This window comes from Polypterus senegalus, chromosome 13 (assembly GCF_016835505.1).
Source record: "Polypterus senegalus isolate Bchr_013 chromosome 13, ASM1683550v1, whole genome shotgun sequence".
Classification (NCBI taxonomy): domain Eukaryota; kingdom Metazoa; phylum Chordata; class Cladistia; order Polypteriformes; family Polypteridae; genus Polypterus; species Polypterus senegalus.
The window spans coordinates 94,730,334-94,757,286 of record NC_053166.1 but is presented as its reverse complement, the minus strand read 5'-3'; the positions used below and the strand labels follow the sequence as shown (position 1 = coordinate 94,757,286).

The window sequence follows — 26,953 nt, the reverse complement described above, 5'->3', positions numbered from 1 at the left end:
TAACATTCCACTGTCACTATCTTTCTTTCTCTCTGTCACTGTCACTGTCTCTCTTTCTCTCTATCAGATGTCAGTGGCTTCTATGACATTTAATATTAAGTGTCTGCTTTTGAAGAAGTCGCAGTATAGTCTCACATTCATCTGCTGGAATGGTTTCTTTAATTTATTTGAGTTTCCTTTTTGTTAGATTTCAGTTCATTTCTTAATCTCCTTTTAAGCCTCCTTGCTCACTGCTTCTGTTCACCTCCTACCTACTTTTGTCACCCCCTCCTGTATTAATTAAGTTTAGTGTAATCTCATCAGACAGATGATGGGCTAATTCTCACTTTAATCTCTTCGTTTCTCTCACCGTCTTTCTCATCCAGACATGCCTTCTTTATATCTGTATATAGACACACTATGATGCTGTGGCTCTCCCTGAATCTGCTGTTAGTCTCTTTCTGTCTGTCTGTCTTTATTTTCTATTTGAAAATCTCTGTGGACTTCTCAATCTGCTGCTTTTCTCTTTATCTAGCTTTATTAGTTTACCCCAGAGTCTTTTTTCTACCCCTCTCATTCTCATATTAAATTAGATATTGTTTGTTTTTTCAGCCAAATCAAAGAACAATACATGGAAAAGAATCCAAGTTAAAGGTAAGGACATAAGTTTTGTTAGCCTACAGACTTAGGGAAGAACCTTAAGATAATAAACAGAAGGGTTTTTTGCTCTATTTTACTTTATGGTAATACTGATGAGCACCTCAATTAAAGTATAGAATCCCTTGTTATCACAATATGCTCCAGGCCATGCAATTTGTAAATGATCTTGGGATCCTAATGCAGCCTAGATGATAAAAACAGACCTGTACATGTATGATTTTCACGTGTCTCTTAAGAATCCCTTCTTTTTCACTTGTTCCTGAATTTTTCTCCCTGCTGAAAAAAAGAAAAGATATTTTGCAGAGGTTACCAAATCACTTACTATATCACTTTCCTAGATTAAGAGACTATTTTATTATGTTTGTATATGCACAATTCTACCAAACTTTCCAATTTCAAGATTGGGTTGTGTCTCTAGAAATTATATTGATTTGTTTAAATTTGCATGATTAAACAGGCTGTTTTAAGGAATTCATTTTTTTTAGAAAGATTTTACTGAAACCATCTAAAATAAATATTTTAAATAGTGATAGATCAGAAGCTCAGGGCTCAAGACTAATAGACATCAAAATCTATGGACAATGCTTTTATCATGAATGACAAGGCTTGAGTTCAGTGGCAGAGCTATAGTGTTGGGTACATTTTGCCAGTGGTAGGCAGAATAAGACTATGGGTGGTTCATGTACACAAAGATCTGTGTAAAACAGTAATAGCTTTAACCAATTAGATTGTTAGTCTTTCTAGTGATCTCATTTGTGGCCTCCAAAAAAAAAAAAAATTCACTATTCTATATCATTAGTGAAGGCAGAGCCCAAAAAGGCCTAATCATATTTAGACACCCATAGCCTGTCATATTGAGTCAATTTAGTTTTGCCAGGTTCCCTAACCTCATTTTTGGAATATACTAGAAAACCAGGAGAAAATCCAGATGGAAATAGATTGAGTATGTAATCACCAACACAGATTCTTAAGTTTCTCTTTCAACATAATTTAATCTGGTACTAGGTAGATAGATAGATAGATAGATAGATAGATAGATAGATAGATAGATAGATAGATAGATAGATAGATAGATAGATAGATAGATAGATAGACTTTACAGAAGTTCTTTAAATACATAAATAGGTATAAAAGTAAATAAATGAATAAATACATACATACATACACTCACCTAAAGGATTATTAGGAACACCTGTTCAATTTCTCATTAATGCAATTATCTAATCAACCAATCAAATGGCAGTTGCTTCAATGCATTTAGGGATGTGGTCCTGGTCAAGACAATCTCCTGAACTCCAAACTGAATGTCAGAATGGGAAAGAAAGGTGATTTAAGCAATTTTGAGCGTGGCATGGTTGTTGGTGCCAGACGGGCCGGTCTGAGTATTTCACAATCTGCTCAGTTACTGGGATTTTCACGCACAACCATTTCTAGGGTTTACAAAGAATGGTGTGAAAAGGGAAAAACATCCAGTATGCGGCAGTCCTGTGGGCGAAAATGCCTTGTTGATGGGTGAGGTCAGAGGAGAATGGGCCGACTGATTCAAGCTGATAGAAGAGCAACTTTGACTGAAATAACCACTCGTTACAACCGAGATATGCAGCAAAGCATTTGTGAAGCCACAACACGCACAACCTTGAGGCGGATGGGCTACAACAGCAGAAGAGCCCACCGGGTACCACTCATCTCCACTACAAATAGGAAAAAGAGGCTACAATTTGCATGAGCTCACCAAAATTGGACAGTTGAAGACTGGAAAAATGTTGCCTGGTCTGATGAGTCTCGATTTCTGTTGAGACATTCAAATGGTAGAGTCAGAATTTGGCGTAAACAGAATGAGAACATGGATCCATCATGCCTTGTTACCACTGTGCAGGCTGGTGGTGGTGGTGTAATGGTGTGGGGGATGTTTTCTTGGCACACTTTAGGCCCCTTAGTGCCAATTGGGCATCGTTTAAATGCCACAGGCTACCTGAGCATTGTTTCTGACCATGTCCATCCCTTCATGACCACCATGTACCCATCCTCTGATGGCTACTTCCAGCAGGATAATGCACCATGTCACAAAGCTCGAATCATTTCAAATTGGTTTCTTGAACATGACAATGAGTTCACTGTACTAAAATGGCCCCCACAGTCACCAGATCTCAACCCAATAGAGTATCTTTGGGATGTGGTGGAACGGGAGCTTCGTGCCCTGGATGTGCATCCCACAAATCTCCATCAACTGCAAGATGCTATCCTATCAATATGGACCAGCATTTCTAAAGAATGCTTTCAGCACCTTGTTGAATCAATGCCACGTAGAATTAAGGCAGTTCTGAAGGCGAAAGGGGGTCAAACACCGTATTAGTATGGTGTTCCTAATAATCCTTTAGGTGAGTGTACATACATACATACACACACTTTGGTCTGAACACACATCAGAATGACTATAAAGCAAGAAAATTAAAAAGAAAGAAAACTTCTGACTTGGCTGTCACAGTAAGGCATTATGCAAATGTATTACTTTTGGTATTACGAACCCCCAGTAGCATTCCTTGACACCCTTGTGCTGAATAATTCGTTGGCTGAACATACTCAGTGTTAGTGTGTCAGAGAAGATGTGTAGCATTGTTCATAATGGCAATAAGTTTTATTTTAATTCTCTCCTAGGCTACTAACTCTAGGGGGTTCAAAGTGAGCCTTGTGGAGCAGATAGATAATTGCATCCTCCATTCCAATCATTGTCCAGTAGGTAAAGTGCAGTGGATCCAAGTAGTCTACCACAAGAGGGCTAATATAGTCCGGGACCATTCTCTCAAAAGTCTTTATGATGCGAGACGTAAGTGCCACTGCCTTCTCTGGAACAGGAACAATGCAGAATGTTTTCCAGAGAAGCAGCACTTTCTAAAGCCTTAGGGACAGACTGAAGAGAGACAGAGGACACCACAAATTTGTTTAGCACATGCCTCAAGAACTTGAGAACTGACTCCTTCTTGTTCTGCAGCTTTTCCTGTGTGTAGCTTCCTCAGTTATCTCCTTACTTGGTTTTCAGTTATGGACAGCCCATATGGATGGTCAGAGGTGGACTTTTCATGGCCATTTCACTTGATGTGGTAGGAGTTGTTGATGTATTATGGATGGTGTGGGAAGACTGGTCATTGGAAGAAGGTGGCAGTGGCTGTTTAAAAAATTGGTTCAGGGCATTAGCTTTGTCCACATCCCCGTCTAGTTCATGATTCCATGTCTCTTTCAGGAAACCTTTAGCTAGCTGGTAATCCATGATTTGTTGTTTGGAAAACAACACACTGTCTTTTTGGGTACCACTGTGTCGACACAGACGTTAATATAGTCTGTGATGCAGTGACTGAGTGTCTCAACATTGTCTCCATGTGACTTGCACATCATTTCCCAGCCTGTCACTTTGAAGCAGTCATTCAATAATACCATACCATACCATACCATATTTATTTGTTGAGCGCTTAAAAACACAGCATTACAACTGACCAAAGCGCTGTACAGTTACAACAAGCAGGACTAAAAGCAAAATATTAAAAATAAACATTAAGAGAGAATTAAAACAAAGATACTAAAACAGGTCAAGGGACCAAATAAAATAGAGAAAATAGCAAAAGACAAGTGGAAAATGAAACAGGTTAAGAATTAAAAGCCAATGTGAAGAAGTGCGTTTTTAGGCAAGATTTGAATGTGGCGACTGAAGCGGCTTGCTTAACCACTAAGGGCAGGGAGTTCCAGAGCCTGGGTGCACAGACGGAGAAAGCCCTTTCACCACGAGCTTTAAAACGTGCCTTGGGAACGGTTAGGAGCAGCTGATCTGTGGATCTAAGAACACGAGGGGGATTGTGACAATGGAGCAAGACACTCAAATAGGCGGGGCTAGACCGTTTAATGCCTTATAGGTTAGGAGGAGAATCTTAAAATCGATTCTGAATCTAACCGGCAGCCAGTGAAGGGTTTTCAAAATTGGTGAAATGTGTTGGATTCTGCTACTTCCAGTTAGAAGCCTTGCAGCCGCATTTTGAGCCAGTTGGAGTCTAGAAAGTGTGGCTTTACTGATACCAAAAAGGCAGGAATTAGAGTAGTCAAGCCGGGACGTAATGAATGCATGAATTACTGATTCCAGGAGGTGGTTAGAAAGAATAGGCTTGAGTTTGGCGATTCGCCTTAGATGGAAAAAGCAGGATTTTACTGTGTTGTTGACTTGAGCATCCATTTTCAGGAACGTATCCATTTTGATTCCAAGATTGGAGACAGACGAAGTTACTGGAATGGGAAGAGAAACGAGGCCAAGGGGTGGAGCCTGTTTGCAGTCGGGACTAAAACAATGACCTCGGTTTTGAATCGTTCAGGTGAAGGAAGTTTACAGCCAGCCAGTCCTTAATGTCAGATAGGCAGTCGAGGAGAGGTTTGGTGGAGTCAGTTGGCTTGAGGGAGAAATAAATTTGGCAGTCGTCAGCATATAGGTGATATGAAATTGCATGCTTTCTAAAAATTGCACCTAAAGGCAGGATGTAGATTGAAAAAAGTAGTGGCCCTAAAATGGAACCCTGGGGAACCCCACATGGGAGTGGGACTGATTCAGATGAAAAATCGTCTAGCATGACTCTGAGAGTCCTGTTGCAGAAATATGACCTGAACCAGTCGAGGGCTAAGCCAGATACACCAGCCCAGGATTCGAGTGGGAGATCATGATGTCGTGGTCGATTGTGTCGAAAGCAGCAGATAAGTCGAGAAGAACCATAACCACGTGGAATCCTGAGTCCAATGCCAAAAGGACGTCATTTAGGACACGTAAATGCGCGGTTTCTGTGCTGTGTTGGGGCCTAAAGCCTGACTGAAAAAGATCCATTACCTGATGGTCCTGTAGGTGATGAATTAATTGCTCATAAACTACTTTTTCTAGTATTTTTGACAAGAAAGGTAGCTTGGAGATTGGACGAAGATTGGAAAGAATGGCAGGGTCAAGATCAGGTTTTTTCACAATTGGATGTACAACTGCGTGTTTGAAAGCATGAGGAACTATAGCCGAGGATAGACTACTAGTTATGATCTTTAGGACATCATATCGAATCACAGGAAACACATCTTTCAGCAGTCTGGATGGCACCACATCGTCCGGAGAGCCCGAAGGCTTCATTGAGGCAACGATTTTTTCCAGATGGGGGAGCGAAATAGGTTCAAATCTGGTGAGGGAACCGTGCGCAGGAGCGGCTAAATCAACAGAGCCAGAAGAAGAAATGGAGATCTGGGATCTAATGTTCGTGACCTTATCCAGAAAAAACGTGAGGATCTGATTACAAAGAGCAGTGGAGGCAGCAGAGAAAACAGTTACGGCTGGAGAGAGGACAGCATTTAGTGTTTTGTATAAGACACGTTGATCGCCAGAGTTTTTTGAGATGATGTCAGCGAAAAAACGGTTCCTTGCACCTCTGACCGCTCTCTGGTATTGGGACCACGCGTCACTCATGCAGTCGAAGGTAACAGTGAGACCATCTTTCCTCCATTTACATTCTTTTTATATAGTGCATGTTGTATGTTCAAGGTACTTCAGAGCCATTTCAGCCTCTAGGCTCCATTTTCTCACTATTCTGGTGGTAACAGGATGCCGCCTGAAAACAGGTTTGTGGCTGGGAATAAGATAGTAAGGTTGTAGTGAGATTTGCCTAAAGGTGCCAGTAGTTTACATTTAAAGGCATATTTAACTTTTGAATACAGCAGGTTTAGATTGTTATTTCCTCGAGTGGAACATGTCCAAATGGATAGAAATATGTCACATCTCCTTCTAAAGTCACATGGTTAAAGTCACCACATATTATAATTGCAGGTTTGGAGTGAGTTATCATTAAAGTGTTGGTGACAGAATGAATCATTCCCAATGCAAAATCCCCATTTGTGCCATGTGGTGCTGTCTAGAGGCTTGAATTAAAAGCCTAGGTCATTCATTGTCTGTGTAACATCTACATGTTCATGTAGTTTTCTTCCCAACATCTAAGTAATGTTTAGGTTAGTTAGATTAGTGACTCCTAATTGAGTGGGTTTTAATGTGCCTTGCAATGGAATGGCATCCTGTATAGTGTTGTGCTGGATCCTGCAATACAGCCTAGGCTGTTAAGATTTGCTCCATGTCCTTATTATGCTGTCTTTCATTATGGAGTTACCAAAAATTAAATAGTGCTAACTTGTTTGCAAACTGCAGTGCTCCATCTTACAGTAAAGGCTGGGTCTAGGGTCTGAGAAATTGGTGATAGTTTGTTGTTAGGATAGAGCAACACTATTTTTCATGAGTTCACATAGATCCTTGAGAAAGTTCCCTGTAAAACAATATTTAAAGATAGCTAAATGTGCAAAATTGAGACTTAAAATGAATACAGGTCATTAAAGCACAACATGGGCAGTTTATAATTTAGGTTGTATACCATCATAGACTGAAACTTTGTCCAGGGCTAATTCCTGTCTTGTGTCCAGTTGCTCCCAGAAGTCTTTTTTCCTTTTTTGCTTCCATCTGTGGGCATCTTTTTTATTCCAAATATTTGCTCTCTTTTGTGCTCCCTGTGAATGCCTACATGCACCACATACAGTATTCTATTCAAATGTACTATAATATGATTTAAGGATTGTCTGCAGCACTCACTTGAATATGCATGTTCTCATAGCACTCTCTATAGTTACCTACTAAAATTTTGATTAATTCATGGAAAACTATTACTTTCCTTTTACTGACATGTATGTGAGATATATATATTCATCCAGAAATACAGGAGAAGAAGAAGTCAAGAAGAGTGATGGGCAAACCCCACTGAATTTGCTTATCTTCAAGCTCAGCAAAATAGAGGAAATACTCAGGAATTTCGACAAACTCTGCAAAATGCACTGAAGTTAATATGAGTGGAGAAACTGAATTAGTTTTGAGTGGATTATAATGGTGCAATGGTATTTTAAGTGTCCCTGTAAATTATCGATCCATCCATTATCCAACCCGCTATATCCTAACTACAGGGTCACGGGGGTCTGCTGGAGCCAATCCCAGCCAACGCAGGGCGCAAGGCAGGAAACCACAGGGCACACACACACTAGGGACAATTTAGAATCGCCAATGCACCTAACCTGTATGTCTTTGGACTGTGGGCGGAAACCGGAGCACTTGGAGGAAACCCACACAGACACAGGGAGAAAATGCAAACTCCATGTAGGAAGGACCCAGGAAGCAAACCCGGGTCTCCTAACTGTGAGGCAGCAATGCTACCCATTGCACCACTGTGCCACCCCCCTGTAAACTATGTTAGACCTATTATTGTGAACAAACTGTGACCTTAGCTGTGAGGCAGCAGTGCTAACCACTGTGCCATCATGCCTGCCTTAGAAAAAAAAAACTATACTGAGTACATAATACTCTGTGTCATTTATCAATCTCTGGATCTCCCAAGCTCCTATCACTACAAATACCTCACATCCACTAGCCTGTGGTGCAAAGGATCAGTTTTATATACTTGGGGAGCTGTCCTTCTCACTGCCCAAACTGTGCTACATAGCATGTATCATAACAAGCTTAATCTTGCAGCACAATTACTCTATACAGAAAATAAAGTATTTTCATAATATTCTTATTCTGATCAGTTAATGTACCGCTTAAATTAAAATACTGTTTTTTTTTTTTAAACGCATGTGGGTGCAAATCAGACTGGAGTACCAATTAGGTAATAACATTACTCATATTTTTGTTATGGATGGACCAGCATCCCAGCCAGGATGGACCCTATTCCCTTACCTGACTGGGAGGCCAGTATAAAGGATGGCTAGGAAGGGATGTGTAATATTCCCCCTCCAGGCCAGGGGGCAGGCATTGTGGAGCATTGTGACAGCTAGTAGTTCCAGCTTGTGGTAGGTTCCAGTAGCAAAGGATGGGAAGTGATTACCCAGCCTAGAAGCCAGCAGAGAGGATGGACAAGTGGGCTGGAGAAACATCCCTACCACAGTGGTTAGCAGTTTTTTTCCTGGTTGGGGGGCCAGAAATTTGAGACAATGGGAGACTTCCTTCCATGTACAGATCATTCCAGCATATACTGCATGGCAGCATCCTTTGTGGTGAGCCCCTTATGGAAGCCTGCAGAGCAGCATGGGACTTATGGTTCCATTGCACTACCCTGTTGGGTTTTATTTCGGCTACCATGTGGAACTACTGGGAGATGAATTTCCGGGTTCCAGGGGGTTCCACCTGACCAGGAAGTGCTTCCTGGAGACAATGACATGCGCACCGGCAGTACTTCTGGGTCAAGTTGAAAAAGGGAGTCCTTCACTTTGCCTGGGAGTCAGTGTCGGGAGAGGAGAAGAACAACACTTGCCTGGGAGAAGTAGAGGAGAAAAAGAAAGGAAAGCAAAGCCTTTTTATAGAAATGTGTAGTTGTGTCTGGAGTTTCAGGCTCAGTGATGCCCCCTACAAGGCTACAGTGTAATGCCATAAAGTATTTATGCATCCGCAAAGCAGATGTATAAGGTGAAGTATGCTTGCATTAAATGTTCTATTAATGTGTGATGCATATCGGGCAGGTAATACAGATAGAGCAGTGGTATCCCCATCCAGCATGGCTGCTACAGGTTTATGATGTAACACTGGCCTTGCAAAGCATTATGGGAAACTAGGGAAAAAAAGTTTGTCTAAGCTAGTTGCTCAGTGAATTTTCAGGGAAATCTTCATCTAACAAGTTCACTGACGAGCTCTACAAATTTGTTGCGAAAAAGTCGTCTGCACATTTTGACAATCAACAGTAGTCAACAACAATACACATAAACAGAGAACTATCTGCTATTTAAGAGAATAGTTGGGGTAATTTACATCTTTATCCAACAGAGTACACAGTGAGAGAAACAGGCTTACTGCCCTTCCAATTCTAAATTGCTCCAGGCTAAAACATACTTTACAATGAAGGACCACTTTTGCAAATCCCTGATCAGAAAAGGTGTAAAATGAATATGATCCTTGAGTCTTAATTAAAGTGCAGTCACTTATACTCATTCTTTGTGTTTCCAGAATCATGTGTATAATACCCACATGGTCTCTTCATGAATAATCTAGGGCTCAATTTGTAAACACAATATGCTTTACCCTTTTGTAGGTTCCATTTTATTTGGCCCAAAATATATACTGTATGAAAATGAGCCACCACTTCCCATTTTCATACACTTGTCTTTCATTGCTTTCAAGATCTCAACCAGCATTTTTCTGATAGCATTAATCTGAGCTGGTTGCGTGAACTGTAGTTCACCATTTTGACAGGTTGGCTTTTGAAAATGTGCACATTCTAATTTCTAAATTCACAAACATGAAAGCATTTTAGCTGTTATATACTTATTTATCTATTTCTTTATTTATCAGTCTATCTATATATTTGTTATACCTGCTTAATGTAATCTCCAAGGGACTGTAACTTATCCTTGTAGCATTAGGCACAGGACAATAACAAACCCTGAATGCACTTGTGCAAGTCATGCATTCACTCCCACTCACCAACATCAGGTGTGTTTAAGGTACCCAATTAAAGTTGTGTAAAGAAACTTTATTTATTTATTTATTTTTAAAGGCTAAACTATTATCTTTCTTGTACAATTCTTAGCATTAGACAGCTTTGTAATGTGAAGTACAGGCAAGAGAAGGAAAAGCATAGATTTAGCTTTTTACTCTGCATTATATTTAGGAACAGCTGTATTTTTTACAAGACCAGAGTACAGTTTGAATATGTTCTGTTCTTGCAGTCCTTCACTGATGAGATTGCCAGTCTTCTGTTTCAACTGAAGAATGCAAAGAAGAAAATTATGAAGAAGAGGAATGAAGTGGAGAAGGCTAATCTGTTTAATCCCCAAACAAAGAACTAAGCAGTCATATCCTGAAGGTTACTTTTTCAGGTTGTCTATCTACAATATCCTGAACATTCCTAATTTAATCTTTGAAAATAACAGAAGTCTCAACAAATTCTTTTTTTGTTTATCACACAGTATGTACTTTTTCAGAAATAACTTTCAGATTGCACTCAGCTACTTCTGAAATACAGTTTGAGTCTGTGGCCTATTTATGTGTTGTTTTAGGTTCTGTTAATAAAATTTTGTCTCTGTGTCCTTGCATCACCTTTTTAACTTTCTTTCAATCTTCAATAATACTCTTTAGACATTCAATCAATCTTAATTTTGCATTACAGTTTTTCATAGTTTAAATGATGAAATAGGGTCCAGGATGGCCCAAGCATTCCTTATGCAATTAGAGAGCAGGTTTCAATGCATTTTAAATGCACATTAACTCATTTCAGTTACAGCCTTTAAAAGGCAGCTGATTATCACTAAGAAATTTTACTAAAATTGCATAAGTCTTGTTTAGAAACACTAATTTTCAAATGGGAACTGGATTTTTAGGAAGCTCAACTGGTTACAGTGCAGAGTTAGTTTTGTTTGATGTTAACAGCTTACAAAAGCTATGACAGTGTGTGCCAGAGACACAAGCTGTTGAGCTAACAGTCGTTTTAACAATACAAGTGACATTTCTCTAGAGACTATGATTTCCTCCCACACTCCGAAGATATGCTGTCAAATCAACTGGCAACACTAAACTGTAAATGAAAGCAAGCGAGCTTGTAGACTGACTAATGCTCTGTCCACAGCCAGTCAGAAAAGACTGTAACTCTACATGACCTCACCCAGGAACAGAAATAGCTAAAAAGTGAATGAATGAACTGATCACTGGGGTTATAATGCTTTTCTAGGACCTTATAATCCATTTTTGTGTAATATTTAAAGTGTGGCCAAGGCATGTTGCCCCATCCCCCATCCCACACACAAACACGCTGTTGACTCCAATATGTCACAGTTTTGCAAAAATAAAGTGGATTGAGATCTAGTGGCTATAGAGGCTGCTACATTAAGAAGAATGCATTGTCATATTCCTGGAACCACTCCAGGACTTTCCCAGCTCTATGTAGCAATGCCTTCTATGAAGTCCAGATGGATACCACGCTGACATGGAGAAATACACACATCAGCCACAACATTAACACCACTAACAAGTGAAGTGATTAACTTTCATTATCGTGTTACAATGGCACCCCTTAAGGGCTGGGGTGTATTAGAAAGCAAGTGAGCAGTCAGTTCTTGAAGGTGATGTGTAAGAAGCTGGAAAAACAGGCAAGCGTAAAGGATCTGAGGAACTATGACAAGGGCCAAATTGTGATGGCTAGAGGAACTGTGTCAGAGTATCTTCAAAATGGCAGGTCTTGTGGGCCATTACTGATAATGCAGTGGTTAGTACAAGCATCTGTGGTATGTGCTAGAAAATTAAGTCTAATTTATGGAGGCCCCACTTTGCAAGTTAGAGGACTTAAAGGATCTGCTGCTAACGTCTTGGTGTCAGATACCACAAGATACCTTCAGAGTTCTTGTGGAGTACATGTCTCAGTGGATCAGAGCAGTTTTGGTGGAACAAGAAGGACCTACACAATATTAGGCAGATGGTTTTAATGTTATGTATGATCAGTATTGATTGCCAGATAAACTATGACATTCAGGCATTCTTCTATTCATATCAAAGAAGCAACATTTGGGAAAAATAAACAATTACTATGTTGCTACCACTAGTATGGATTATGCACCCTTTACCAGATATACCAGATATATTCTTAGATTAAAGTGGATTAATATGCTGCTCTTAGTAAATAAAGTGTGTATTACTGTATGCTAGATCTATACAGCAAACTTTATAAGAGAGCTATAGGAACATTTTATACTGAGTGATCTCGTTTACAGTGACCGCTTAATATGCAAACAAAATACATATGATTGATTGATTGATTTTATTGAAAAGGCCCCAATGTGCTCAGAATCAACAGTAGGTGACCAGTGACTGAAGCCAGGATATGACAGAGTTCAGTAACTGCTTTATATCAATGAAATAATTTACACTCGATTCTAGCAGATTACTAGGTGAAACAGTGCTGCAGTTAGTTGCATTTATACGTTAAACCTCTAGGAAACCGAATTGGAGTCCTTGCCCAATTATTGTATGTGTGGACATTTCAACGTCTGTGTGTGCGTGTGTGTGTTTGTGTGTTTCCAGGTACTCTGAATTTCTTCCCATTTTAAGTTAACTAACAATGCTAAACTGGCCTTGCATAAGTGAGTGTGGATTGACTCTCCCTACAATGCTACATGAATAGGTTCCAACTTGATAGTGCGTTTAATAAATAGATGCATGGACTGCTTAACAGATTATTGAAGGTATGTAAAGGTTCATCTTGTATGTTTTTTATTACTAAGCAAGTGAGAGCTTCCCTCCTAATTTAACAACACATGTACATACAAAAATAGTACCCCAATATGATGTTCAGACCCAAAATTTAAATGATTGATTTTATACTAGTTTCACTATATTGAGATAGGGTAAGGAGGTAGCTTCTAGGTCAAAAATATTGCATTTTACTGAAGGTGAAAAATAAAAGGCGAATGGTGTTCAAATTTGATGCAGTTTGATCCCACCCGTTTAGGCAACTGCTTTTTGCTTCTTTGATTGAATGACTAAGTTGCAGAGTCAGTACTTTGCACTGTGTGCACATTGGCATCTGCAGGGATTCTCAAACTAGGAGACCGCACCCAGCCCCTTCTTGGTATTCTACCTAACATAAATGATCTCAATCAGTCCTTATGGTTTTTAGGCTTCACAATGGAGAATTAGATGATGATGGTCATGTGGACATCTGGCCTTCAATCCATCAATGTAGTGAGTACATGGTACCTTATACAGGTGGTTGTGGTGTAGATCACCACCATAGAAAACCGGTAAAAGAAAAGCAGAGAAAGTAAGGGTTAGTACGCATTGCAGAGCCATGATAAAAATGATAATGAAATTCATATACAGAGTATCAGGGTTACACTAAAATGAAGCCATAAAAAAGCCATGTTAAAATAATGAGATTGCATTTTTTTAAAGTGCTCCACTGTAATAGACTGGCGAATTTCTATCGGTAAGCTATTCCAGATTTTAGGTGCATAACAGCAGAAGGCTGCCTCACCACTTCTTTTAAGTTTAGCTCTTGGAATTATAAGCAGACACTCATTTAAAGATCTAAAGTTACAATTTGGAGTGTAAGGTAAAAGGCATTCCGAAATATAGGATGGAGCGAGATTATTTAAGGCTTTGTAAACAATAAGCAGTATTTTAAAGTAAATTCTAAAGGGCACGGGTAACCAATATAGTGATATCAAAATTGGAGAGGTGTGCTTGGATTTTCTTTTCCTAGTTAAGATACTGGCAGCTGCATTCTGCACTAGTTGCAACTGATTGATGTCTTTTTTGGGTAGACCTCAGATGAGTGTATTATAGTAATCTAATCGACAAAAAACAAAAGCAACAAAATTTTTCCGTATCTTGCAAAGTTAGATCTAACTTTTGCTATATTTCTTAAGTGAAAAAATGCTGTCCTGGTAATCTGATTAATACATGATGTATTCAAAAATTCTGGTCAGAGTGAATAATTACCTCTAAATTCTTTACCTCTCTCTTGACTTTAAGGCTCATGGATCAAGTTTATCTCTAATACACTCACTATATCCTTTTTTGCAATCACTAAGATTTCTATTTTCTTCTTATTTTCTTTGAGAAAATTACTACTCATCCATTCAGAAACACAAGTAAGACAATGGGCCAGTGAACCAAGAGAGTCGGGGTCATCGGGCACTATTGATAAATACAGTTGTGTGTCATCAGCATAGCTGTGGTAGCTCACATTATGCCTTTAGATAATCTGACTTAATGGAAGTATATAGATCGAAAAGAGCAGTGGACCCAGAATAGATCCTTGTGGAACAACATATAGAATATCATGTGTCTTCAAAGTATAATTACCACAACTAACAAAGAATATTCTACCTGTTAAGTAAGACTCAAATCAATTTAAGACACTACCAGAGAGGCCCACCCACTGACTAAGGTCGTATATTGTGATCAATGGTATCAAATGCTGCACTCAGATCTAAGAGGATGAGAGTAGGTAGGTATTTGCATTAACCCACAAGTAATTTACAACTTCTAATGAGTGCAGTTTCTGTACTGTGATTTGTTCTGAAACCCGACTTAAACTTGTCAAGAATAGAATGTTTATTCAAGTGAGCATTTAGCTGCATAATGATGGTCTTTAATAGGATTTTACTTAAAAAAAGCAGGTTAGAAATAGGTCTAACATTGTCAAAAACAGAGGAGTCAAGATTATTTTTCTTGAGCAGTGGATTAACAACAGCAGTCTTAAGACAGTCTGTGAAGTCCCCCATAGCTAATGATGAATTTACTATATCAAGCACAACTATCAATTAGCACGCTGGATACTTCTTTGAAAAAACTTGTGGGTATGGGGTCAATGACATAGGAGGAGAGTTTCTGTTGAGAAATCATTCTATATAGATCGGGTAGATCTATCCTGGTTCACTTAAAATGGAATGCCGGGATTGAATAGTATCGGTATATTTGGGGGGTTTGGTGTACTATATTATTTCTAATGTAATTAATTTTGTGATTAAAAAAATATAGCAAAAGCCTCACAAGTTTCACTAGAAGTTTTTGGAGGCATTCCATTGAGTGACTTGGGTTTAACAAACGATAGGTTGCTCAAAATTAGAATATTTTCTTTACCCTCTATTCTATACTGCAGTACTTTAGATTGCTCATTTGACTTTAGTTCCACCTTGTATAGAAGGACTCAAATAGAATGAGTCCTCTGCAGACTGTTAGACAGTCATCTGATCTGTACATAGAACTGGCTGAATTCTGTTTTGGCTATCTCAGCTAGGACAATTTCTTTCTGCAGTAGATTCATTGTGGAAATCTGACATTTCACTTCAGTAGCCCACTGGAGAGGTCCTGTGAAGGGAGCACCATCGTACTAAAGAATATCTGGTTCCATTTGTTAAAAGGTAAGTTTGGTGTTTTTCACGTTGATGCTGTTTCTAAGCAATGTATATATTAATTTGTCATATTAAACTGTGTTCAAAAGTGAAGCATTTTTTGTAAATTAAAAAAAAAACTACCTAGTCTGTACTTCACTGTACTGTGAAAGCAAAAGCCTTAAAATGTACTAAATATGTTCACTTTGAGCGAGCAAAAGTTTCATTTTAAGAAAAACGTGCCTCATGTGTTTCAGGAGTCTACTTCATAGGCACTTGTTGCTATTTTTTTTGAGGTAATAATATATTTCCTGTTTGCCTCTCTGCTCATGGAGGCCATCATGGATTTTCCAGAGGCAATATTTGTCAGTATGTCATAAGCCTTACTTTAGCTTCAGGCCACACATCTTCCTCCTTTTTTCTCTCCAATTCTGTTTCATTAATAATTATATTCACTCATGGCTTGTAACAAATGATGCACTGAACAAAGGTGTGGGAGGTGTCTGATATACTGGCAAAGCCATCAGTATTACTCAAGCCCGTAATATGCTGAGGTAGTTCTCAGTTGTGGCTCTTTATAACATTACTGAACAATGCTGCTGCCCCATGTTAATATGGTATCTTGCAGTTGGTTTTTGCAGCCTGTAACTAAAATAACTGAGTCACCAACAGTTTTTCATATTTGTCTATGAACTTCTTAATCACACTTAGTGAAAGACTGTGAGTACATGTACATGTCAGCACATACAGGAATTCACATTTCTGCATCAACAATCAATGATGTCAGTGATAGTGCTTGGAGAAGACTTTATAAGGTGAAAAGTATATACCAGAGGAAAGGAGTTATTTTTGGAAATGTGTTAATCAATAACTATGCTGATCAGCCTCAACATCAAAACCACTAACAGGTGAAGTGAATAAAATAAATTATCTAATGCCAATTGCACCTTCAAATGGATGGCATATATTAGGCAGCAAATAAATAGTTCTTGAAGATAATGTGTTGGAAGAAGCAAAAATGGACAAGTGTTAAGAATCTAAGCGACTTTGGCAAGGGGACAGATTGTGCTGACTAGTGGAATGGGTCAGAGCAGCTCCAAAACAGCAGGTTTTGTGGGATGCTCCTGGTATGCAGTGGATAGTACCTACCAAAAATGGACCAAAGAAGGACAATTGGATAATTGCAGATATTGTCATTGATGCCAATGGCTGACTGATGCATGTGGAGAGTGAAGGCTAGCTCATCTGGCCCTATTCCTCAGAAGAGCTACTGTAGCACAAATTACTGAAAATACAAATGCTGACCATGACAAAAAGGAGACAGAACAGTACATTGCTGCTTACCGGGTATGGGGCTGCATAGCTGCAGACCAGTCAGAGTGGCCATGGTGACCACTGTCCACCACTGAAAGTGTCTGCAATGGGCACATGAGCATCAGAACAGGACCATGGAGCAATAGAAGAAGGTGCCCTGGTCTGATGGATCACATTTTCTTTTAGATGATGGACAGATGCATGTGTAATGTTTACTTTTGGAAGAGATGGAAGATGGATGAACTACAGGAAGAAGGCAATCTCGACGGAGGCAATGTGATACTCTGTGCCATGTTCTGCTGGAGAACCTTGGGTCCTGGCATTCATGTGGATGTTACTTGACACATACCACCACCTAAGATTGTTGCAGACCAGGTCCACCGTTGTCATAGCAATGGTATTGCTTGACGGCAGAGGCCTCTTTCATCAGGATAATGCGCCCTACCACGATGCAAAAATTGTTTACGAATGGTTTGAGAAACATGATGGAGTTTAACGTGTTGACTTGGCCTACAAATTCCCGAGATCTCAGTCCAACAGAGCATTTGCAGAATGTACTGTGTAGCAGCAGGAGGCAGTATCGCTCCCTTGAACCTTCAGGTACCACACCAAACACCAGGTAAAAGTGTTACAATAATTATTTTTATTATAATAATGTGCACTAAACACCCTCCACTCCACACTACTCATAAATAAACCACAATACAATAATAATAACCAATCCTCCGACTCCCAGACGCGTTGCCACCCTTCCACCCAGCTCAGCTCATTGTCTGGGAGTTCCCATGGTCTTTTTATAGTTCCTGACCCGGAAGTGTTTCTCGTCCTTAATTCCTTATCACTTCTGGGTCAGATGAAAGTCCTTTTTTTTCACCCCGGAAGTACATCATCCCTTCTGCTCATGTGACTTGGATGTACAGGGCATAGGGCAAATAACACTCCCCAAGCCTCCCTACAGCGGCTCCTGATGGACCCCATGGTATCCAGCAGGGCTGTCCATAAAAACTACAACGTCCATGAGGTTCCGCTGGAATTCGGAGACCTTACCATGCCGCTGTGAGGGCTCCCTCTGGCGGCCTGGGGGTATTGGCCGGAATACGAGACTGGAAACACCGCGGGAACTCCGTCAGCTCCACCCTTTCCTCCACCAAAGGAGGTTTACTGGCTGTCTCTGTATACTCCGCCCTTTTTTTCACCTTATCAGGGGATCTCCTGCCAGTGCTTACTCTGGGGCCGGTGCACAGAGAGCCCCTTTGCTGTTTGCATGCCCTTTGATCTATGCTTCTTAGGAGGCGGTGTCATCAGTCCCGCATCTCTTCGGGTAACAACACTTTTCAGCTTTACCAGTTCGATCGGTGCTTCCCCCGCCCCTCCAGTTACCAATGTTACATCGCTCATAATATAGGTTGGGGTCTTGAGGTTCAACTTGCTCCGGGAGGCTGCGTCATACGCTTGCCCCGGTTCGTTCGTTTCCTCCCCCGACCACTTGGTTATCGTTCCCCTCTCTACTGTCAGGCTCACTGTGCTTTGACACCTGCTACTTATTAACCGTGGTGCCAGTTCGCATTGTGTTCCTTTATACTGTACAATATGGGCCGGACTCACCTGTATTCCCGAATTGATCATCACTGGAGCTTCTCGCCTAGGGGTATTGGCCAGAATACAAAGCCGGCCATGGACCACAACTGGAAAAACAAGTCTGTGTTATAGAGGCCCCACCTCTCAACTTCAGGACTGAAAGGTTCTTCTGCTAATGTCTTAGAGCCATTTACCACAAGACACATTCAGAGGTCTTGTGAAGTCCATGTCTTTATGGGTCAGAACTGTTTTTGTAGCACAGCATTATGCAGGTTGCTTTAATGTTGTGGCTGATTTATGTCTTCTTCTTCCTCTTCATCTCCCACTTCTATGTTGGGGTTGATGTGCTTAATCAACTTTCTTAGTCTTGCAGCTCTTCCTCAGTCGCATTCTTTTCCTGTAGATATTGTTTGACTTCGATTCATCCCTGCTGTGGCCTCCCTCACTTTCTCTTCATTTGTACTTCAATTCTTATAACTCTTTTGCCCACATATTCATTGTCTCTACTTGTCATTTGTCCAGACCACTTCAACCTGCCTTCTTACTTTTTTTGGACATCTTTCCCACCTTTGTTTTATCTCTGATTGTCTCATTTCTTATTCTGTCCTTTTTTGTAACTTCACATATCAATTTCAAAACATCTAACTTCTTCTCCCAACGCTCTCTTTACTGCCCATGTTTCAGCTCCATACATAATTGTTGGTCTTAACATTGTCTTAAAGACCTTACCTTTAACCTTTACCATAAATATTCCATCACACAATAATCCCGATGCCTTGTTTCAATTTTTCCATCCACATTGCACTCTATTTGTTATCTGTGCATCTAATTTTCCATCTTGGGCTACCACTGATCCTAGATATTTAAATGTACCAACTCTTTTCAATAGCTCTCCTGCAGGCTAACATCTGAATCCTAAACCTAAATCCTAAATGCATCCATAACCAGATCAAAGAGGTAAGAACTTAATAGAAGATCCCTGGTACAGACCTACTCTAACTGGGTTCTTGTCTATTAAACCAACACTGCTTTTAACCTGAATCTTCACTCCTTTATACATATCATGGACAATCCTCACTTTTTTCTCTGGTACTCCTTTCTCTGTCATGCACATCCAGATCTCTTGAAGTGGCACTCTATCATAACCCTTCTGCAATCAATAAACACCATATGCAAACCTTTCTGTTCTTTTTCTGTGTTTCTTTATAAGCTGTGTGGCAGGCGACCAGATTCCATACCCGGCTGGGACACCCCTTTAACACTGGATCTGGAGGAACACCCATGGGCTTCATCCTACATTCCCCGGAACACTTGGTGGCAGCCCCCCTGGGCTGCTGCGGGGCCACAATGTTGGAACACTGGAGCTCATCCCTGTTGGGCTGCATGGCTTAATGAGCCTACAGTCATGGCCAAAATTATCAGCGCCCCTGGAATTTTCCCAGAAAATGCTCCATTTCTTCCAGAAAATTGTTGCAATTTCAAATGTTCTGGTATACCATCAACAAGCTTGTTACACCTCTCAACTGGAATTTCCAACCACTCTTCTTTTGTGTAAACTGCTCAAGGTCTCTCAGATTTGAAGGGCACCTTTTCCCAATAGCAATTTTGAGATCTCTCCATAAGTGTTCAATCAGATTTAGATCCGGACTCATTGCTGGCCACTTCAGAACTTTCCAGCGCTTTGTCTTCAACCATTTCTGGGTGCTTTTAGAGGTATGTTTGGGGTCATTGTCCTGCTGGAACACCCATGACCTCTGATGCAGACCCAGCTTTCTGACCCTGGGCCCTACAATGCACCTCAATATCATTTGGTAGTCTTCAGATTTCATGATGCCTTGCACACAGTCAAGGCATCCAGTGCCAGAGGCAGCAAAACATCCCCAAAACATCATAGAACCTCCACCATGTTTGACTGTAGGTACTATGTTCTTTTCTTCGTAGGCCTTATTCCGTTTTCTGTAAACAGTAGAAAGATGAGCTTTATCAAAAAGTTCTACCTTGGTCTTATCTGTCCACAAGACATTCACCCAGAAGGATTTTGGCTTCCTCAAGTACATTTTGGCAAACTTCAGTCTGGTATTTTATGTTTCTGTATCAGCAATGGGGTCCTCCTGGCTCTCCTGCCATAGCATTTCATTTCGCTCAGATGTTGACAGATAGTTCGAGCTGACACTGTTGCACTGTCTCTTCCGTCCACGTCCAGGGAGATTAGCTATTGTGCCATGTGTTGTGAACTTCTTGATTATGTTGCGTACAGTGGGCAAAGGAACATGAAGATCTCTGGAGATGGACTTGTAGCCGTGAGATTGTTGATATTTTTCCACAATTTTTGTTCTCAAGTCCTCAGACAATTCTCTGCTCTTCTTTCTGTTGTCCCTGCTTAGTGTGGCACACTCAGACACACAACAGAAAGGTTGAGTCAACTTTTCTCAATTTTAACTGGCTTCAGGTGTGATTGCTATATTGCTAGCACCTGTTTCTTGCCACAGGTGAGTTCAAATGAGCATCATGTGCTTGAAATAAAATGATTTACCCACAATTTTGAAAAGGTGCCAATAATTTTGTCCAGCACATTTTTGGAGTTCTGTGTGACATGATGTCAGATTTGGCTTTTTTTCTCTGTTTTTTGTGTTGTTCCAATGCACATAAAGGAAATAAACATGTGTATACCAAAACATTTGTAATTGCAACAATTTTCTGGGAGAAATGGTGCATTTTCTGGGAAAATTCCAAGGGTGCCAATAATTTTGGCCATGACTGTATGGGGGCTGGACTGCAGCCACACCCGCAAGTGTAGCCTGAAGTAGGTCAATGAGCACCTGGAGCACTTCCGGTGCTGCTTTAAAAGGAGCCTGCAGCCGCTACTTGAGGAGCCAGAGCCAGGAGGAGGGAGACAAAGCTTGATGAAGAGGAGTGTTGGAAGAAGAGGAAGAGTGTTGTGTTTTTGTTTGCGGGACTGTGTTGTGCCTGTGGGGACGGGGAAAGTGTTGCCCACAGAAGAGGAAATTGAAATAAAACATTTATTTGTTTCATCACTGTGCCTCCCGCGTCTGTCTGTGTCGGGTCAGGCGCCAATATAGCACCTTTCTGTTAACAGCTGTCTCAATGTAAAGACAGCATCAGTTTTTCTTCTCTCTAGCATAAAACCAAACTGCTCTTCCCCAATGGTGGCCTCTTCCCAAAGCCAGCTCTCTATAACTCTTTCCCAATTTTTTTTTATTGTCAATGACATCAGCTTTATCCCTCTGTAGTTTCCACAACCCTGAATATTGCCCTTCTCCTTATAAATGGTACACTCACACCATTCCTCCATTCCACTGGTATTCTGTTCTGTTCATAGATCTTCTGCATTAAATCCCACAACGCATCTGCTCACTTTTCTCCTAAACTCTTCCGCACCTTTGCTGGTATTTCATCTCTTCCTGTTGCCTTTATATTTTTCATTCTTTTTAGTGCCCCCTTTACTTCCTCCCTTGTTTTTCTACATTCTAGCCCTTGATTTAGGACTCCATTTCCAAGTACTACACTTGGATTTTCTTCATTCAACAGCTTTTCAATGTACCTCTTCCATTTATTCTTGATCCTATTATACTCACTCAAGACCACACCTTGCTCATCTTTCATCTGTTTTATCTGACTAAAGTCCTTTACAGTTATGTTCCTACTTGCCATTCTAAAATGATTCTTTCTCCCTCTTTTGTCTCCAATATTTCATACATCTCCTCCAAAGCTTGGCTCTTGCCACTGCCCTCTTTGCCTACTTTTTTTGTCTGCCTATACATTTCTCTGTCTTCCTCCCTTCCTGATTGGTACCATTTCATTTTTTTCTTCTTCTTAGCCTTTAACACACCCTGCACCTCTCTGTTCCACCACCAGGTCTCTTTGTCCGCTGGTGGGTTCTCTACTGTCATTGTACCCAACACCATTGAGGGTGAGTAGTGCAAGTATCCTTGTTTGTATTTGCAAGTTAGTTGACACCTTTTTGCTTCTCTGAGATGAGTTTCTATTGAGACTGTTTCTATTGTTTTTACAGTACTCAGGATATTATAAACAAATCAAGAAAAATTATCTTCCAACTCTCAAAATTCATGCTGCTGGAAAATCAAACAAATTGTACTAGAATGAAAACTAGCTGAAAATCATACACACATCCTTGGGAGGAATTACAGAGGGACACTAAATAATATTTAAAATCTACGTAGATGATCAGTGAACGATTATTAATAAATGGCATATTATTATTCATATTTATATTTTCAAGCACTTTGCATGGAGCTTAACATTGATGTCTTTGCTGTTGCCGTTGTTATATTGGGCACCTAGCCTTGATAAGTTTCATTTTTGTATGGAAAATTTATGCAGTCACGAAGAGTTTGATTTTCCAAAATATACTAGACGAAGGTTTTGGGGATGGTCAAAATGAGAATAAGTAACAGAAACAAAAAAGTAAATCAAATAGAAAGGAATTTTACAAATTCTTGAAATATAAGATTCTATATCATTGCAAATCTGTTGCAAGGAAATGGCAACCTTGTTGACAAATGATAATAATAATAATTCTTTACATTTTATAGCACTATTACCACTATTGATAGTGATTTACATAGTGAATGAGAAACGAATTCTGCCACCATCAATGTGCAGCATACATATGGATGATGCAATGGCAGCCATTTTTGTGCCACTACACTCACCACATGTTAGTTATAAGGTGGTGAAGTGGTGAGAGAGACAGTTAACCAATTAGAGAATGGATGATAAGGGGGCCAGAATGACCAGGCCAGTGTGGATTTAGCTAGGACATTAGGATACACCATACTCATTACAAAGGATTGCCAGGGATCTTTTATGAGCGCAGACAGTCAAGTCCTCAGTTTTGCATCTCATTTGAAGGACAGCAACATTTTTATGGCACAGTGTCCCCATCACTGCACTGGGGCATTGTGATCTACACACAAACCACAGATTTTCCTATGATCTCCTATTCAAGTACTGACCGGGCCTGGACATGCATAGCTTCAGGTGGATTACCTGTTCTGAATCATTTGTAGTTAGAAAGAAAGAAAGAAAGAAAGAAAGAAAGAAAGAAAGAAAGAAAGAAAGAAAGAAAGAAAGAAAGCCCTCTTGTGCTATAATGCTCACTTTGGAAACTGACAGATGGAATCAAAGGCCAGAGGGATGACAAGGTCAGGATGAATCTTGTTCAGAAAGAATCCCTCCACTACCCATCCGCATTTTCTTCTCCCCTATTTCATTCAGTCCGCTCCTCCACGACCCACCCCTCCCCTTTACCTCCGCCTGCTCTCTCCACCTGTCTTCTGTCGAGTCGAGTCTTCACAGCCTGCCTGGCTAGCATGCTGACAGCTAGCAGAGGCTGCCGTTTGCTCTCGTTTATATGTCAGTCATGCCGCGAGCTCTCTTTCTCCCTCTCTCTCACGCATACACACACTCTCTTCTCTCCCCATCATTCCCTATCTGATCATTTCGTTATCTAGCCATCTTTTCATTTGCAATTCAGCGTATCTTTTTCTCACATGTGGGCCAGTCGTTCGCACCATGTAACCTTCCTTTGTCTTTTCTGATGCCTGTACCTTACCGAAGTCGGTCAGCCGTTTAATGCGCGCTCATCGGAGACTTAACGGCTGTTGGCCTCTCTAAAATGGCTCACTTGGGTCGAGACTGAACCCAAAGGAGTTTAATACACAAAGGGCGTGCTGCCGTGGGACTATAGGCTCATCTTCGATTTAACAGAAATACTGTTTTTAATATTCCAAAAAACGGTCATCGTTCTTTATTTTGTCCATATGTTTAAATGATGGAGCAATTAAATATTGAGCATAGATGTTTTTAGACGTTCAGCAAAAATTGACTGCGATTTTAGACGCTTTACGATTCAGTCCTAAGTGCTTAATTATCATGGTATATGCAAACATTTTACATGTCCAAAGTAAAAGCACTAACCCGTATAGCATAGGCAACTTACAAATAAATCACAGGTGCACATATTTATTTATTTACTCTTTTGAGACGAAACAGTCCCCGTCGTACATGGGAGACTTATTACTCTGAAAACCATTTATTAGCTTTACACATTCTCATTTTATTTTAATCTTCCCCTTCATTTACTGAAATACTGTCGAAGTCCGATTCGGTCGGAACGCCTCCTCGTGGTTTCCCTCTAGTGGATTTAACTGGTACCGAAATCCACTGGGCTCACACGATGTTGAGTTATGCTTGAAGCGCACCGCATCGCACCGTACCCTCCGCAACGTAGACAATGACCTTCGATAAAATACCAGAGACAGAGAAAAAGAAAGTGATTGTGCGTAAAAGAAGCGAGAAATTGAGACGAAAGAAAACCGATCAACACTGAGAAAGATACAGAAAGAGGTTTGGTAGGAGCGACTGTGTAAGTATGAGAGAAAGGGAGCGAGAGCAAAACAGCATCTGGGAGAGAGAAATCATAGAGTATTTATGAGTGAGTGAATGGGGGGGGCGAGAGGAGGAAAAGCTCGATAGAGCGAGGGAGACGAGAGAGAGAGAGATGATTTTGCTGCATTCCTACTAGCGGCGGGGCTCAGAAGATAGTAAAGGGGAGATTTACAAGACTCGCTTTGTGCGGGCGCCAGCACTGGACTCGCTTCTTCTTTCTTCTACTTCTTCTACTTCTTCCTCTCGCCTTCCATGTAAGCCTCAATTTGACTTAGATTTTTTTGGGGGGAGGGGGTCTATGTTGTATGGTAGGTCGATTAGCTGGAAGTGGTAAAAGGGGCGTCTGCAGTAGCTGAAGCTCACCGTGGAAACCGAGCGGCAGCATTCCGGGGGTTTCAAGAAAAGCGTCTTTCTGTATATCTATCCGTCTATGCATCAGACATGTGCATATGATTTCACCCTGAATATGAACGCTTCTGACATTGTGTCCTGCGTTTCAAAGCACGAGAACACGCACACGCCCCTCTTTTTGGCTCTCGGGACCGGTTGCTTTTCTTGTCTGCCTGGTCGACTCTTTCCGTACCTGCTTGTAGAAACAACAGAGACAATTATGTATGTGAGTGGAGAATTTTTTTTTTTTTTATGTCGGAGCAGCTCATTAGTAATTTATCATGTATTTGCTTAAAATACATCGCGGTGTGATCCTTTCAAAGATAAGTGTGGTGTCAATGAAATGTATTTGAAAGTGGTGATTACTGAAATTAGTTGAAGGGATTTTCGTTTTGCTTTAAGAGTCAGATGCCTGAACACACGTTGGCAAATCTAACCATATTCCACTGCTTCATCCATGTGTTCAGGCGTGTCAGCGTTGCGCGTCCACACGCATGTTGCATTCTGGAATGTTAGCAGTAGGCTGGTGCTCCACTGTACAGAGAGCTATGCCGAACGAACGCACTTAAGCACGCAGGCCCGAATCCACAACTTCATCTCCTGCTGGGCGAGCAGGCTGCAATAGTCACAATGCACTGGTGTTGGCAAGGTTCACAAGACTTCCCCCCTCCTCTCCCCCTTTTAATTATCGTGTTGTGATAAATCTCTCATTAGCTAATTAAATCTTTGGTGGTTATCCTCTAAAGGGAGAGGACTGGGAGAAAAAAAACCGCTTATTGGGTAGGACCCAGAATATATAAACTAATGACTTGAAAAACTGAACGCAACTTACTGTTCATTTCTGTTATGCATTTTCCAGGCTAAACCATTCTTTGTAATTTTTCAAAGTGATTCCGAACCTAAACTGCTCACTATTTAGAAACAAATTCTTATTTAAAGTACAGCATTCCTTAGGTTAGTATATTATTTACATCTACTTATTTGGCTGATGCCTTTATCCAAGGTGACATAAAACATTTAAGACACAGTTACAGTTCCGTTATTCGTCCAGTTAGAGAACAGGCATGTGAAATGACTTGCTCATGGTCACATAGTGTCAGGAGCAGGATTTGAACCCACCGCCTCAGGGTATGAAGGCTAAAGACTTTACATGACACTACTCTATTTGTTTTTAAGGTTATTTATATCTATTTTTAACACAGTCATAGAAATATTTATTTTAGCCCCAAAGATTACATTTTGGGATTCTCCTTGGGAACAAATCACAAGCAAAGAGAGAGAGGACAATATATGTGTATATATATGTAATTTCGAAAGCAGAAATGCACTGCAGATCTCTTAGCTAAATATGCTCCCAGAAAAAACTTTTTTTTTTAAAAATTGTTTAAAATGAAAATGTAAAATTGGAAACAAGAGTTTTCACACTAGAAAATGAAGGCAATCTTTAGGTGGGTAATTACTAGTACTTTGTTTTCTCTTCCATACATTTCTTGACCCTGACTCTTTTAACAGCACAGTTTTCTCTAGGTTTAAGAAGAGCTGAACAAGGTATTTTGCTTCTCTCTTTGTTGTTTATCTATTTAGAGTTGACAAAGCCTCTGACCTGTTGCCTTAAAAATGTAATCTTTTGAAGACACTGACACAATTGTATCGATTTGGTGTGGGACTGTTTCCCATGTGATGGACTATC

The 26,953-nt window shown here is 40.4% G+C and overlaps 2 protein-coding genes across 11 annotated transcripts in view; both read left to right on the top strand.

Moving 5' to 3' along the window:
* LOC120542540 (circularly permutated Ras protein 1-like) overlaps nt 1-10,755 on the top strand; it is a 270,320-nt gene extending 259,565 nt beyond the window's left edge. For all 3 annotated transcript variants that reach the window (XM_039775068.1, XM_039775069.1, XM_039775070.1), the window contains 2 exons: nt 592-633; nt 10,390-10,755. In XM_039775068.1, the coding sequence (XP_039631002.1) occupies nt 592-633; nt 10,390-10,509 (162 nt within the window). In that variant the 3' untranslated portion in view covers nt 10,510-10,755. The remainder of the gene's footprint in view (nt 1-591; nt 634-10,389) is intronic.
* A 13,897-nt stretch (nt 10,756-24,652) lies between these two features.
* The window catches only part of syt3 (synaptotagmin III), a 155,905-nt gene continuing 153,604 nt past the window's right edge, over nt 24,653-26,953 (top strand). For 3 of the 8 annotated variants that reach the window (XM_039774764.1, XM_039774761.1, XM_039774763.1), the window contains exon 1: nt 24,653-24,850. The gene's annotated coding sequence lies outside the window, so the exon portion shown is untranslated. Of the gene's footprint in view, nt 24,851-24,984; nt 25,128-25,266; nt 25,490-26,953 lie in introns of those variants that run through there. The other 5 variants (XM_039774765.1, XM_039774758.1, XM_039774762.1 and 2 more) reach the window with 2 other exon arrangements.